We start from the raw sequence: 13,977 nt of genomic DNA on the forward strand, positions 1-13,977 counted from the left end.
ATTGTAGAATTCCCTTTTGACCTTCTCTCGGCAGCTTTATTGTCCTCTTCAATACGCAGTCGGACAATAAGATCTTCGACAGTCATCTCCTTGCGTTTATGCTTCAAGTAGTTTTTGAAGTCTTTTTACATCGGTGGTAGCTTCTCAATTATCGCTTCTACTTGGAAAACATCATTCTCAATCAAACCTTCCGCTAGGAGATCGTGGATGATAACTTGTAATTTCTGCGCTTGAGAGACAACTGATTTGCTATCTATTATCTTAAAGTCCATGAACCTTGCAACAAGGAATTTCTTAATTCCCGCATCCTCCGTCTTATATTTTAGTTCAAGTGCCCCCCACAATTCCTTCGATGTCTTAGTTCCACTATAAACATTGTAAAGGTCGTCTTGGAGACCACTCAGAAGATAATTCCTGCAAAGAAAGTTTGAATGTTTCCAAGCTTCTATAATTACGAAACGCTCGTTGTCCGAGGTTCCCTCGGGCACCTCAGGAGCGTCTTTACTAGTGAACCATTGCAGACACAAAGTGGTGAGGTAAAAAAACATCTTTTGCTGCCATCTCTTAAAGTCGATGCTCGCAAACTTTTTAAACTTTTCCGCAGGTGCTATATGTTGCGGAGCATTTGCGCGGCTTGTCGTAGCAATGCTAGTCACCTCCACAGTCGTAGCATCATCATGCATTTGACTTTTAGTTGTCCTTTTTCTGTCACCACAAGACAGTAAATTTAGTATAACAATATACTTATTAAAAAGTTGCAACAATTTTAAACACTTCTTGTTTCTAGTTAACAATGAAGTTTTTGTTACTTTCAATTGTCAACCGAGTGAATTTTAAACTTGTGATGAAGATTTTTTGTCTTTTAATCACTAGTTAAATTCAAACGGAGTAGAAAGCCTAAAGCTTTAATCTCCAAAAACAAGTATACAGATTCTGAATTATTTTCTTAAGATTGTTATTTTTCAATGTTTTTCTCGGGTACACAGAATCTATATATGTAGAACAACAACTTCAACTTTAGTTCTATGTTTAAAAACAAGAACACAATGAAGTACAGTAAATACCCTCAACACAAGATCAAAATACTCTTTCTAAGAGGTGTATTTTATTTTTAGAAATAAAGATGAAACAGAAATGGCCAAGTCGTCCAAATTCACGGAGTTTCCTTAAGGAAATAATTCCCCTCACTGTACCCGAGGTTGTGGAATTTTTCCTCCCAGGATAAAATGGCCAAACAGACCAACTATAGCGGTACCTCAAACAATTGGAATATCTTCGAACTCACTGAACGTTTTGAGTGATCACACAGAATATTTTTAAGACAAGAAAAATATTTTTATTCTGAAATTTTCGTACCAAAACCTGTGGATGAAAGCAGATTTATATAACCACAAGATGCCTCTTCTGAAAAGTGGCAATGGTTCATTTAAAAGGTATAACCTTTCCTGCGTTTTTGTCATTGATCAGATTTCGTCAAATAAAGATTGTCCAAAAAGATAGATCTCATCGATCATTTTCCAAATCCGAAGCCGAGCGAGCGACGACGACGGCGCAATGCATCTCTTATTTCTTGTCTCGCTTACCATGTGGAGTAAGTGTTCTTGATTATAAACACCTCCAAGTTCTCTTCTTCCACCAATGGGAGAGAAAGAGTAAACTTTCTAATTTGGGAGTACACTTTCCATTTTAGTATCTCCTTCCCTCCACCATTTTACTCTCCATTTTTTCATTCACACTTCTTTCATATACTATGAACCCAACATAATTGACTCTGAATCTCTGTCAAGCAAAAGAATTATGATAACCAAAATAGGATGATTACCATGATTATAGTTTTCCTTTTTCCTCCATAAAAATACTATAGTAGAAACCAAAGGATGATCATATACGTAGATGGCTTGTTTGGTTTTAAGTCTGATTCTTTAATTAACGTTCCCATTATTAATACAGTAGAAGCTACTCCCTCCGTCCATCTTTACTTGTCCACATTTCTATTTTGAGATGTCCAACAATACTTGTTCAATTTATAAAATCAAAGGATAATTTATCTATTTATACTCATCATATATACCTTCGCATTAATTAAATGTAATTCATTATCTAATGTATTTCTCAAGATATTCAATTTATTATATTCAAGGAGTAATATGATAAAACTACACCTATCATTTACTTCTTTTTAATCCCTGCGTCAATAGGAAAGTGAACAGGTAAAGATGGACGGAGGAAGTACTGTACATTCTCCATGTATGTACGTACAAGGCTACAGCTTTAATTCCCTAATAATTTGGCTTTTTCAGAAACGGAAAAACAAGAAAATATTCCCAACTTGCCAAGCTCATTTCTTGTACTACTTACTTTTCTTGATGAGCTAACTAGTTTTCTTCAAAGTATGTATGGAACTAATAATAAGTATGCTTTAAGGTAGTAACCATATAGTTTATAACAGGAAGATTACTACTTTAGTTAGTGTATATTGTCACTGGTATGTTGTTATTGTTTAGCTAGTGCGCATCACAACAGGTAATTGTAGTTGCGAATGTAGTACTTTTAGATTTAGAAGACAGCCTGAGAAAATTTCTGACGTGTTCTAGCTTTCATCTTTTTTTTTTTTTTTTTTTTTTTTTTTGAAGTGTGAAAAGGATTAAAGCAAGTGTAAATCTTATTATGAGATCAAATAATTAATCACAGAATCTAAAACTTTTTCTTGAGGATAATGAGAGTAGGGGTCTAGGGGACCATCCTATAAAAGGTTATACTAAAATAACAAACAGCCAGAAGTCCATCAGTAGCATGGTAGACTAATAATACCAATAGAAAGTAAACTTAAAACTTAATTAAGGGGAATATAATCCGCTCCTATGAGAACTCAAATTTAAAGCTAGTCTTTTTAAAGTTCCATTTCACAGTTTTTATCATTTCCTTGCAACTGTAAAATCTCAACTTTATTATATTAAAACCTTGCCCAACCTTTTCAGGTCATCTGCATTCATTTGGTTGGTGGGATTATGGGATATAGGATAATAATCCATAATAAAATATGAGATTATGGAATTTCAGGTCGTCTGCATTCATTTGATTGGTGGGATAAGAATAACAATCCCGAGATTTCAGGCCATCGGAAACGGTGTTTCCTGGCTACATTCCAAGTACTTTGGAAGTCTGAAAACAACGAACTTCAGGTAGTGGCAATAAAATGTAGAAAAAGAAGTTGGGCGAGGTAGGTTGGGGAGAGGGGGAAGGCTGAGATTTTATTTCGGTTGAAATTGCTATAGAAAATAAATTGGATTAACCCTTTATTTGCAGGATGTAGTAATCAACGAAATCACCAAGGATTTGAAAATCAGCATAGATATGGAGATTTTCGAATAAAACTTTTTTTCCAGCAGAGGTATCGAAACATGGCTTGATGACACCGATGAGAACCTTGTCGTACTAGTACTCCACCATGAATTGCCAAAATACGTTCAGTCATTCGACAACTTAAGACTGACCCGTACAAAATCAAGAACAGAAGCTACTTGCAAAGTTATTTGCAGGCTATTTTGTAAGCCACCTCAGAAAGTTTCATAAAACTACTTCGGAAAATTGCTTGTAAAGCTACTTATAAGTTATATGTAGTGTTTTCCACCAAGCTAGTTACAGAACTACTTGCAATCTATTCAAAAGCTTCTTCAAAGAATGTCAAAATAATAAATGAACATCCACAATTCAATTGATCCATAACAAAAAAGTACATTGACAAAATCAGAATAAGAGTTTGCACTAGCTGTACTCTTTGATGACTACCCAAAAGTGTCGATAAACTCAGCAAACACTTTAAGGACCTATTCTTTTCGAACATTGGGCCATACCATGACAAAATCACTCCCCATTAAATCAACCAAAAAGTAGTTTTGTCCAACTCATGATGATGTGGAAGGAATACAGGAGTCCAAGACTAGTAGGGAAAGACCCTTGACCAAAGTATTTGAATTAATAATACTCTATAGTCCTAACACTAATCAGAGTTTAATTTTGTCGATTTCATCTTTAAGTTATTAACATTAAATTATCGTATTTCTAAAATTATGGATTCAAACCTGCTAATTGTTGCCACTCTAGTGCACTTCTACTGATCTATATAAAAATTAAACTAATGTGTTCCGATAAATTTGAATTTATATGGGACATTAATTAGTTTTTTCGAATCAAGTCAAATAAATTAAAACTGAAAGAGTAATTGGTTTTAGTGTGAACGTTTTTCTGGTGGGGTCATTCTTGTGGAATTTGAAGGTAAGCCTAGACAAGCTACATATCTTTCGGTTATCATATTTTTGCAACTTTTTTGCTTGTCCATGGCCTATAAAAGCTCATTGGTGCTCCTCTATTTTTACTCTACACAAACTTCACATCCTCTTCATATTTCTAAACTAAGTATTCCTCACTAAAAAAGCTTTCTCTGGTTTCCATTTTTGGACTTTGATCACTCAATTTTGTAATTTTAAACTGTTTAGGCTTGTTTTTACTAGAAAAAGATCCCTTTTATAAGTATTGACCAATCATATTGTGACATTTCTTGGCTTCTACTATTCTAATTCCACTAGAATTTCCTTTCAATTCAAAACTTTTTGCAAAAAAAGGCAGTTTGAATATATTTTTTTTCCCTGGAAGATGATTGTGTTATCCCAGGGGTACATTTTGTGGAATTTTATCACAATTCTTGAGACAAAATTCAGTGCAGCCAAAAGTTTTTATTTTTGGATATTTCAAATTTTCAATAGGTACAGTTGGGGCACTTAGCTAAATTTTTATATTGCATCTGTTGAGGTTTCTGCCTGGTGTTTTGTAATTTGTGTTATAGTTAGCAGTTGGAACATTTACTTTGATGGCAGGAATATCACTACCTCCAGGATTTCGTTTCCATCCAACTGATGAGGAATTGGTTGGATATTACCTGAAAAGGAAAACTGATGAACTTGAAATTGAGTTGGAAGTCATTCCAGTAATTGACTTGTACAAGTTTGATCCATGGGACCTTCCAGGTATACATTCTTGATCACCTTAGCTTTTTCGTATGATATCCTCGACGAATTTCACAACACAAAAATATCTGCCAAGAAAGTTCATGGTGGACAAGTCATTACCTTCATGTATGATGTTTCATTTGATTGATTGTGTTGGTGCATTTTCTGTTTCATGACAACTTGAACTGAAATAAGTTGTTACTGCAAAAGTTGTTGCTTTATAGAATATCTAATCTTTTTGTCTCGTCACAAGATGGAGTTCTGTGTGGGGCATCTCTATTTAGACACTCACACCCTAACCACATATCAAAAGAAAAAAAACATGTCTAAAAGATTCAGAAATGCTTCAGCTAGTGGTTATCAGATCATGAGTTATTTCTTATTAGATTTTAAACTTGCTAAAGATAAAATCTTATGCCTGATATCGTGGGTAAAGAAGAAGAGTGTGATTTATATATAAGTGCAGATATTCAGGATATTTACGACATCTTTAGAAGTGAGGTTGAAACCTACTTAAATGATTATGTTATTAAGGGCGAAGGGCTTTTTAATGATCCAAAGTTTATGGCCAATGTTGTCTGCCCCCGACTACATAGGAAATTAGTGAAATCACTCCTAATGCCTTTTTGTTTTAGCTGGTTCATACTTGCTTATTCTGAAGTTGATATTTCTGGATACTGGTGATTAATCATATCTTTGAGATGCAGAAAAATCTTTCCTGCCAAAACGTGACATGGAGTGGTACTTCTTCTGCTCTCGGGACAAGAAGTACCCGAATGGCTCACGAACCAATCGAGCCACTAAATCTGGATACTGGAAAGCCACAGGGAAAGACAGGAAAGTTGTATGTAAGCCTGCAGTTGTAGGATACAGGAAGACACTAGTTTTTTACCGTGGAAGAGCTCCACTAGGGGATAGAACTGATTGGGTAATGCATGAATATCGTCTCTGTGATGATGCTTCACAAGGCACTCCTAGTTTCCAGGTAATTGACGAATGTCAACAAAATGTTCTTCAAGTTAATCAAAATTGCAAGAAATAACCATGATATAAGTGCTATTTGATGTATTCAGGGGCCTTTTGCTCTTTGTCGTGTCACCAAGAGAAAAAACATTTCATCGAAGATGAGTGATGTTCATGGAGCAACAACTTTTAAGCAGGTTGAATGCAGTTCTAGCAACGAAGCTTTTACCTCAGCAGTAGCCTCAAATGAACCCCTTGTCCTTTCTGATGACATACCAACTCAAACTACATACATGTCCAGTGACAGCAACTATTCGACTCCTGTTAATTCACCTTATCAGACAACACAAATTGGCAACTATGATTCTGCAATGCGGACTAATGCTGCAAACATCTGGATGTCCCAAAATATGATTCTTGATCCTTCAAAGGTGTTGATGTTGTTCCTTTTTCTCTGCATTGACTCATGTTTTCACTCAGTTCTTTTGTAAAACTTCATAGTTATTTTTTGGTGGCTGGATACAGGAATGTCCTCAAGGAAGAAGTATATCTGGAAACTATTCGCATGTGTTCTCAAACTCGACCTCATGTCTGCCAAGTGATCAATATGACTTCACATCAAGTTCATCTTTCCCGAATTTTGGAGGGGAAGTTGTACTTTCTGGTGATCTCAATGGCTATGGCTGTGTATCTCCATTCTCGGTCCATGAAAGCTACATGAAGTTCTATGGCAACGAGGATATTTCAGATAATGGTTATAACCAGAACGACTCATTGGGCAACGCAAATCCCTTCTGATGAACATTTTAGCAAAACAGGTCTAGTGTTAGCTTTAATACACAACAGAGTAGTGAAATTGGGATTTTGGGAAATCTTATCTTTTATGGCCACAGGAAAGATAATTTAAGCAGTCTGATGCAAGTGTCTACTAAGAAGACAACAGCTTTTAATGTTTGTCTATGAATCATTCGATCTAATTACAGTATCTTCAAGTTTAGTTTCCTAAGTTTAATTAAATCTAGCTAGTGTTTTGTCAATTGAAGTATGAGATACCCAGTGATGATCATTTTTAGCGATCCCACCAGGAAATGGTCAAGTTAGTCACCGAACCTCTTTAGATAGAATTATGCCCCCCATCCTGATATGTATCAATGTTCTCATTCTAATCAATTCCATGTATGTATTAGAACATTGTTTATTACTGTGTTTTCTTAATGTTACTGTTGCATAAGTAGTTTAGTATTTTGTTTCCACTATTTTAGGAGTTTAATTTTAAATATTCCCTGATATTTGGGTAGTGTCCATCGTAGGAGGGACTCTATTGTATCCATTATTTTTTTTGTTTATATATTTCAGTTTATCATTGATTAATAAAAGTATCTTTTGCTTCATCTTGCTCAAGTCATTATATGGTATCAGAGAACTCCCCTTAAATCTTCTGAGTTTTTTTTTTTCGATCATCTGTCTACCACCATAAACTCACTCTTAACATGGCTGAGAATGTGTGGAATGTGGACTCAGCCACTAGCAGCAACTCTAACGTTGTTGTTCAGTTTAATCCTGTGTCCCAGCTGCTGAATAAAGCTTGTTGGCAGCCATAACTTCTATACATGGAAGACCCAGATTTCGATGCTCATGCGGGGCATGATAGCCAACAAGAAATGGACACTAAAGGAACAAAAATCAGCAAGTTCACAAAGAGAAAACAACATACTAAAAGGAGATGAAGAAGAAGAATTGCATAAAATTAAAGATAGATAGAGAGACCTCACTTCCACCAATGAATAGCACTAGAAGGTGTATCAAACCTTCAAACACATATCATCAATGTAAGATCAAACCACTCTCTTAGGTGACCCAAAGGAAACACTCTTCCTCAAGCACACCTTTCTTGCCAAATTTCCCAATACAAGTGAAACCCTAACTTCAAATGTATTCAAGGAACCAATTTCGGGTTTGAGAGCTAAAACTACAAGATTAAAGCTACAATCTAAGAATAATATCCAATTTCATCAAAGTCTAACGAAAATACAAGCTAAAGGGTCTATTTATACTTATTACAACCAATGACCAAAATACCCTTAATGAAGGGTGCTCCTTTGGAGTGTAAAAATAAGTCATTAAAAGACAAGAATGCCCTTAATGAATAGGAGCCTATGTGTTGTAGGAATTCCTCCTTCTCTCTTCATTTGAACAAGGCTTTGTAATGTCTCCAAAAGGGTCTTCTAGTACTTGTAAATTCCAAAGCTTCTTTCTTTGAGAAGTCCTTGCAATCCTTATGCACTTTAGGCTTGTATCAGGGCACAATCTGTTCGACCATTTTGATGGCTCTTCTCCCGCTCCTTTGGCCACTATCACAAAAAATAGCAGACAAGTGGCGAACCCAGAATATAGCATCTGGTTTCGCCAAGATCAATTGATCCAGAATACCATAATGGCTTATGTTAATTCAATAATTACTGCAACTGTAGCTGCTGCCTCCACTGCTAAACTTGCTTGGGACTCCCTTCATCTTGCTTATGCCAACAAGTCCCAAACATGAATTTTTACCCTTCGTGACCAGCTCGCACGCCTATCAAAAGATTCATAGCCAGTAGCTGATTATCTCTATCAAGTGCGCTCTATCTGTAACGAGCTTTCCACCGCTAGTGCTACAGTCACCAATGATGAGTTGGTAGTGAAAATTCTAAGTGGTCTTGGGTCAGATTTTCGTGAGATTTTCGCTGTAATTCGAGCAAGAGATTTCATCATCTCGTATGATGAGTTGTATGCGAAACTAATTGACTATATTCTTAGACATGAGGAATTGAAGAAAGAACGGAAAAGACATGTTTTCCCCCTAAAGTTGTCACCAAAACTCACTTTAGCCATTAAACTTAACTTGTAATTATTTACCCCCTTATGAACTTTAAAATGTATTATTTTTCTCCCATAACGACTGACGTGGCAAAATAAAATAAAAAAAAATTTAAAGCGTCTTTCAGTAACAAAAATTATAAAAAATTAAGTGGGACCCACTTTAAAATTTTCAACCATTATTTTTTTTCCTTCTTCCTCACACCCCACCACCCCCATGTCTTCTTCTTCCTCACCCCCCATCCCTGAGTCTTCTCCTTCCTCATACCCCACCATCCATGTCTTTTTCTTTCAAATAACACCAAACAAGTAAAACATAAATTAAATCCAAAAAAAAAAAATTGAACGAGCTTGCTTTTACTTTCCAACACCACAAGGCAAGGAAAACACAAATCAAATGAAAAAAAACTGACCTGTCCGAACTTGCTTTCCCTTTCAAACAACAAAAACAAGCAAAACACAAGTCAAACCAAAAAAGTTCAACTCACTAAACTTGATTTTAATTTCAAAAAGATGACACAAGAAAAAACACAAATCAAACATAAAAACATCAATCCAACAAACTTGTTTCTAAACCAAACAACAACAAGCAAGTAAAACACAAATTCAATCAAAAAAATATAAGCTATAGAAAGCAAGTACAAATAATTAAACATATGTACCAGATAAATCTTGCTACCTTCACTACCAAATTTAAGCAACTCCTTAATAGATTCAAGAGCATTTTTCAAACATATCAATGATTCCAAACAATCACCTGATAATTTCTTTTTGCTATCACGAATTTCTTCGAACATTGAATTGGAAAGGGGGGACTTACCAATGTTGGAGGGGGGAGCTGGGGGGTTTTTGGAGTGGGATGGGGGCGTTGGGGTGGGGACTCAGCAACATCGGGGGAGGAGGGGGGAGCTGCGGGGTTTGTGGGGTGGGGGATTTTTTTTTGTTCTCTATATATTTATATATATATATATATATATTACTTTTTAAATAATATTAAAATATATATATATATAAAATAATATATATATATATATATTATTTTTTAAAAAAATAATTTACTTATATGGTTTTGATGTGGATCCAACGTGGCGTGAGTGTGATGCACTCTCCATAGTGAGAGAGGATAATTTTTTGAGGGTGGTAAAAAATTCATATAGAAGTTGTTTAGGGGGGTAAATAATTACAGGTTAAGTTTAAAGGCTAGAGTGAGTTTTGGTGTCAACTTTAGGGGGAAACATGTCTTTTCCCATGAAAGAAACTAGTGCAGTAACTGTTGCTACGGTAAATCACAACAGATCCACCAATACCAACAATCGCACTGCTCATCAACCCAACAACAACTCATAATGGTGTTCGAGAAATCGTACAAATTCTCCTGCACAAGGGCGTTACACCAATAACCTTGTTCATTGTCAGTTATGCAACAAACAAGGTCATACTGCAAATGTTTGTTAGTTACAGTCTCACAATCACTTAGAGGCAAAGGAAAATATTTCTTTTAGGTAACCAAGCTGTAGAAAATCAATGAATTGTCGACTCCGGTGGTACTCATCATATGACAACAAAGCCTATCAATCTTGAAGAATATCATGGTTTAGAGGGAATAACTATGGGCGATGGTAAAAGAATCTCAATTATTCATCATGGTTCTATTGAATTAGTTGCATCAATAATTCTTTTTGACTGACTGATACTTTTTGTGTACCTGCTATCAAATAAAATATTCTTTTTGTGTCAAAATTTTGTCAAGATAATTTGACCTCCATTGAATTTTTCTCATTTTCTTTCTTTGTGAAGGACTTGAAAACGGATCCCCTAGTATCCAGATGGAATAGAAATGGACTATATGAATGGCCCAATTTTATAGTTAATAAGCCTACTGTTCGAGTTTCCACCACAACAGTTCCTCGCTAAGTTTGGCACTGTCGCCTTGGCCATCCCCATTCAAGAATATTGAACTTCATTGTGAATAAACTCTCTCCCAGTTTCATCATTGAACAAGTTTACTTTCTATAACTTTTGTTGTTCTAATAAATTTCAATATTTTCCATTCAATTCTTGTCTCTAGTTAGTACCGCATCGCTACAAATACTTTTTAGTGACTTGTGGGGTCCATCGTCAGTTTTTCCAATTGATAAAAAATAATATTATTGTGTTTTCATTAATCCGTACACCAAGTATATTTGGTTGTACACTCTTAAAAACAAACATGAGGTTCGAGACATTTTTTACAAGTTTCATCCTTTATTGAAAAAATATTTTAAGAAGAAAATTGTCTCTCTTTATACTAATAGAGGAGGTTAATAAAATATTCTTGATCCATATCTCAATTCAAATGGAATTGAACACCTTGTATAACCCCCTCATACACCTCAAAGAGTGGCCATAGTGGAGCATCTTCATCGGCATATTATTGAAACTGCCAAAACGCTTTTACACCAAATATTTCTATCGACAATTTTTGGTTGTTTGCTTGTCAACATGCAAACTATCTTATTAATCGATTACCCACACTGCTCTTACACAATACATCACCATATGAAAATTTATTTGGTGTCACACCCAAATACGATTCACTTAGAACGTATGGTTTCCTGTGTTACTCATGGCTTAAGCCTTACGCCACCCATAAGCTTAAGCCTCGGTCAACTCCATGTGTCTATCTGGGCTTCTCTCAAGTTCATTATGCGCACCAATGTTTTGATCCCATTAACTCTAAGTTTTTTAATCTTACGCATGTAAAGTTTTTTGAAAATATTTTCCCCTTTCACATAATATTCTTACATCTTAAAAGTAAGTCTTTTACGCTTACATGAGAAGTTGTTCACGCACCTACAGATTCACATACTCAAACCCTTTTACCTGATATTTCTCCACTTTTTTCCTATTTCTGTTTGAGATACTCCTACCAGTGGCCAAGCTTGTGAGTCTGTCTCCTTCGACCAGAATTATGCGCCCCCCGCATGTTCACCTACCTCTTTGCAGCAACCCCAATATTTTGTCTCTTCACATAATACAGCGCCCAATATGATCACCTACCACCGTTGAAATAAAACACCAATTTTCCCCTTAGTTCTACAACATAACCAACAAGTTTTTTCCCACCTCCTCTGGCCCTACCTCTTCCTCCAAATCACCCAACCACTCGATCACAAAATAATATTTTTTGCCCCAAGAGACCATTCAATTACTTTGTATAGCTTTCTGCTAATGTTGCTTCTCATACCGTCAAGTAGGATCTAAAGCACCCAGAGTGGAAGTCAGCTATGAAAGATAAATTTGATGCATTAATTCAAAATCAAACATGGGAATTGGTTACTCAAGGTCCTAATAAGAATGTTGTTGATTGTAATTGGACTTACAAGATCAAAATGAAATCTAATGGTTCAATTGACAAGTACAAAGCTCGATTGGTTGCCAAAGGGTTCACTCAGCGGCCAGGACTTGATTACCACTACACTTTCATCCCATTTGTCAAGCCAACAAACATTTATGTTGTTTCTTTTCTTGCATTTAAGAATAATTGGGTTTTACATCAATTGGTGTCAACAATGCCTTTTTACAAAGCATATTAAAGAAGAGGTTTTTATGAAACAACCACCTGGATTTGAGAATGCATCTAATCCATTACATATTTATTATTTGTGTAAGGCTATCTACGGTCTCAAGTAAGCGCCTCGCACTTGGTACAATGAACTAACATCCTATCTTTTTTATTTGGAATTTATTAAGTCTCACTCGGATTCTTCTCTATTTGTTTTCCATGACTCTAATGGTGTTGTGTATCTTTTAGTTTATGTAGATGACATCATCCTTACAGGAAATAATTCATCAATGGTTTATCAGGTTATCTCTTCTTTGTCTTGTTATTTTTTCCTTAAACATCTTGGTCTCTTATCTTACTTTTTTGGAGTTGATGTTCACCGAGATGAAAAAGGCCTCCTGCTCTCACAAGCAACGTATGTGTCTGACCTTCTCCATGACTTTTTGATGCAAGACTATAATGGTGTTTCCACGCCCATGATCTCTCCTCAAAGTCTTATGCTAAATGATGGTACTTCATCTCATGATGCTACTGAATACAGGAAGGTCATTGGAAAGTTGTAATACTTATCTTTTGCTAGGCTTGATGTTTCTTATTTTGTGAATAAATTATCTCAGTTTATGCATGACCCATCTGAAGCTCACTGAAGGGCCGTTAAATGCCTCTTTGATGTCTCAAAAGTATTTCTAATTATGGTCTTAGAATTTCCCCAAGCACCAGTCTTGATCTATTCGTGTTTTCTAATGTTGGTTGGGCTAGAAACCTCACTGATCGAAGTTCTACAATAGTTCTTATTATTTTTCTTGGTCTTACTCTAGTTAGTTGGTCATTAAAAAAATAACATACTATTGTTCGCTCATCCACTGAAGCAGAGTATCGAGTTGTTGCTAATGCAGTTGCTAAGACTATATGGGTGAAAAAATCTTCTCAAGGAACTCCATGTCAAAATTCTCATGCCACCTACCATTTTTGGTGACAACCTTGGTGTCACCTACTTATGTGAGAACCACAATCTTCACAACCATATAAGCATATAGCAATTGATTTCCACTATGTTCGTCAATAGGTTACCGACAAACGTCTTACCTTTAAGCACATTTTTACCTCCAACCAGCTGGCTGATTCTCTCACCAAGTTGTTTCCAAAAACCTTATTTCATTGCCATTTGTCCAAGCTATGTGTTGTTGCATGCTATATTTAGTTTTTATGATTAACAACTAACTGTAAGAGACTAGATCCCTGGATGTTCATGGTACAGTATAGTTGGCACACGTGTTTTTATAGCTTTGTCCTCTTGTGTAACAAACTTGCAGATGCTACTTGTACTGAATAGGACACCTGGTCCAATGATATTTCAGCTCTAATCATCCCTCATCTATAAAAGAAAAAAAATGCTTCTTAATCAAATGTTTTTTGACAAATACAAAGAGTGAAGAGAGGCAGCAAAAACCACATTTCAACACTGCTCAAGCTCTTAGTTATTGATGTGTGCTTAAATAGAAAGTGTCTTGGGTGAGTCCTGATTTATAATTGAACTACTCATGATATAAGAGTAGTGTTTTCTTTTGTTGAGAGAAGTTATTAGGTAAAGTTGCCTAAGTGAGATAC

At 35.6% G+C, this 13,977-nt stretch overlaps 1 protein-coding gene across 1 annotated transcript; it reads left to right on the forward strand.

Moving 5' to 3' along the window:
* The first annotated feature begins 4,366 nt into the window (after window positions 1-4,366).
* LOC107874875 (NAC domain-containing protein 71) lies at window positions 4,367-7,360 on the forward strand. The gene is made up of 4 exons (XM_016721582.2): window positions 4,367-5,024; window positions 5,714-5,991; window positions 6,080-6,400; window positions 6,495-7,360. The coding sequence occupies exons 1-4, from the start codon at window positions 4,868-4,870 to the stop codon at window positions 6,765-6,767; spliced, it is 1,029 nt and encodes a 342-aa protein (XP_016577068.2). The 5' UTR covers window positions 4,367-4,867; the 3' UTR covers window positions 6,768-7,360.
* The last annotated feature ends 6,617 nt before the right edge of the window (window positions 7,361-13,977 follow it).

Source organism: Capsicum annuum, chromosome 6 (assembly GCF_002878395.1).
Source record: "Capsicum annuum cultivar UCD-10X-F1 chromosome 6, UCD10Xv1.1, whole genome shotgun sequence".
Lineage (NCBI taxonomy): Eukaryota > Viridiplantae > Streptophyta > Magnoliopsida > Solanales > Solanaceae > Capsicum > Capsicum annuum.

Coding starts and splice junctions, on each gene's coding strand:
- LOC107874875 (XM_016721582.2), top strand. CDS start 4,868: ATGGCAGGAATATCACTACCTCCAGGATTTCGTTTCCATCCAACTGAT. Junction 5,992..6,079: donor AAGGCACTCCTAGTTTCCAG/GTAATTGACGAA, acceptor TGATGTATTCAG/GGGCCTTTTGCTCTTTGTCG. Junction 6,401..6,494: donor TGATTCTTGATCCTTCAAAG/GTGTTGATGTTG, acceptor GGCTGGATACAG/GAATGTCCTCAAGGAAGAAG.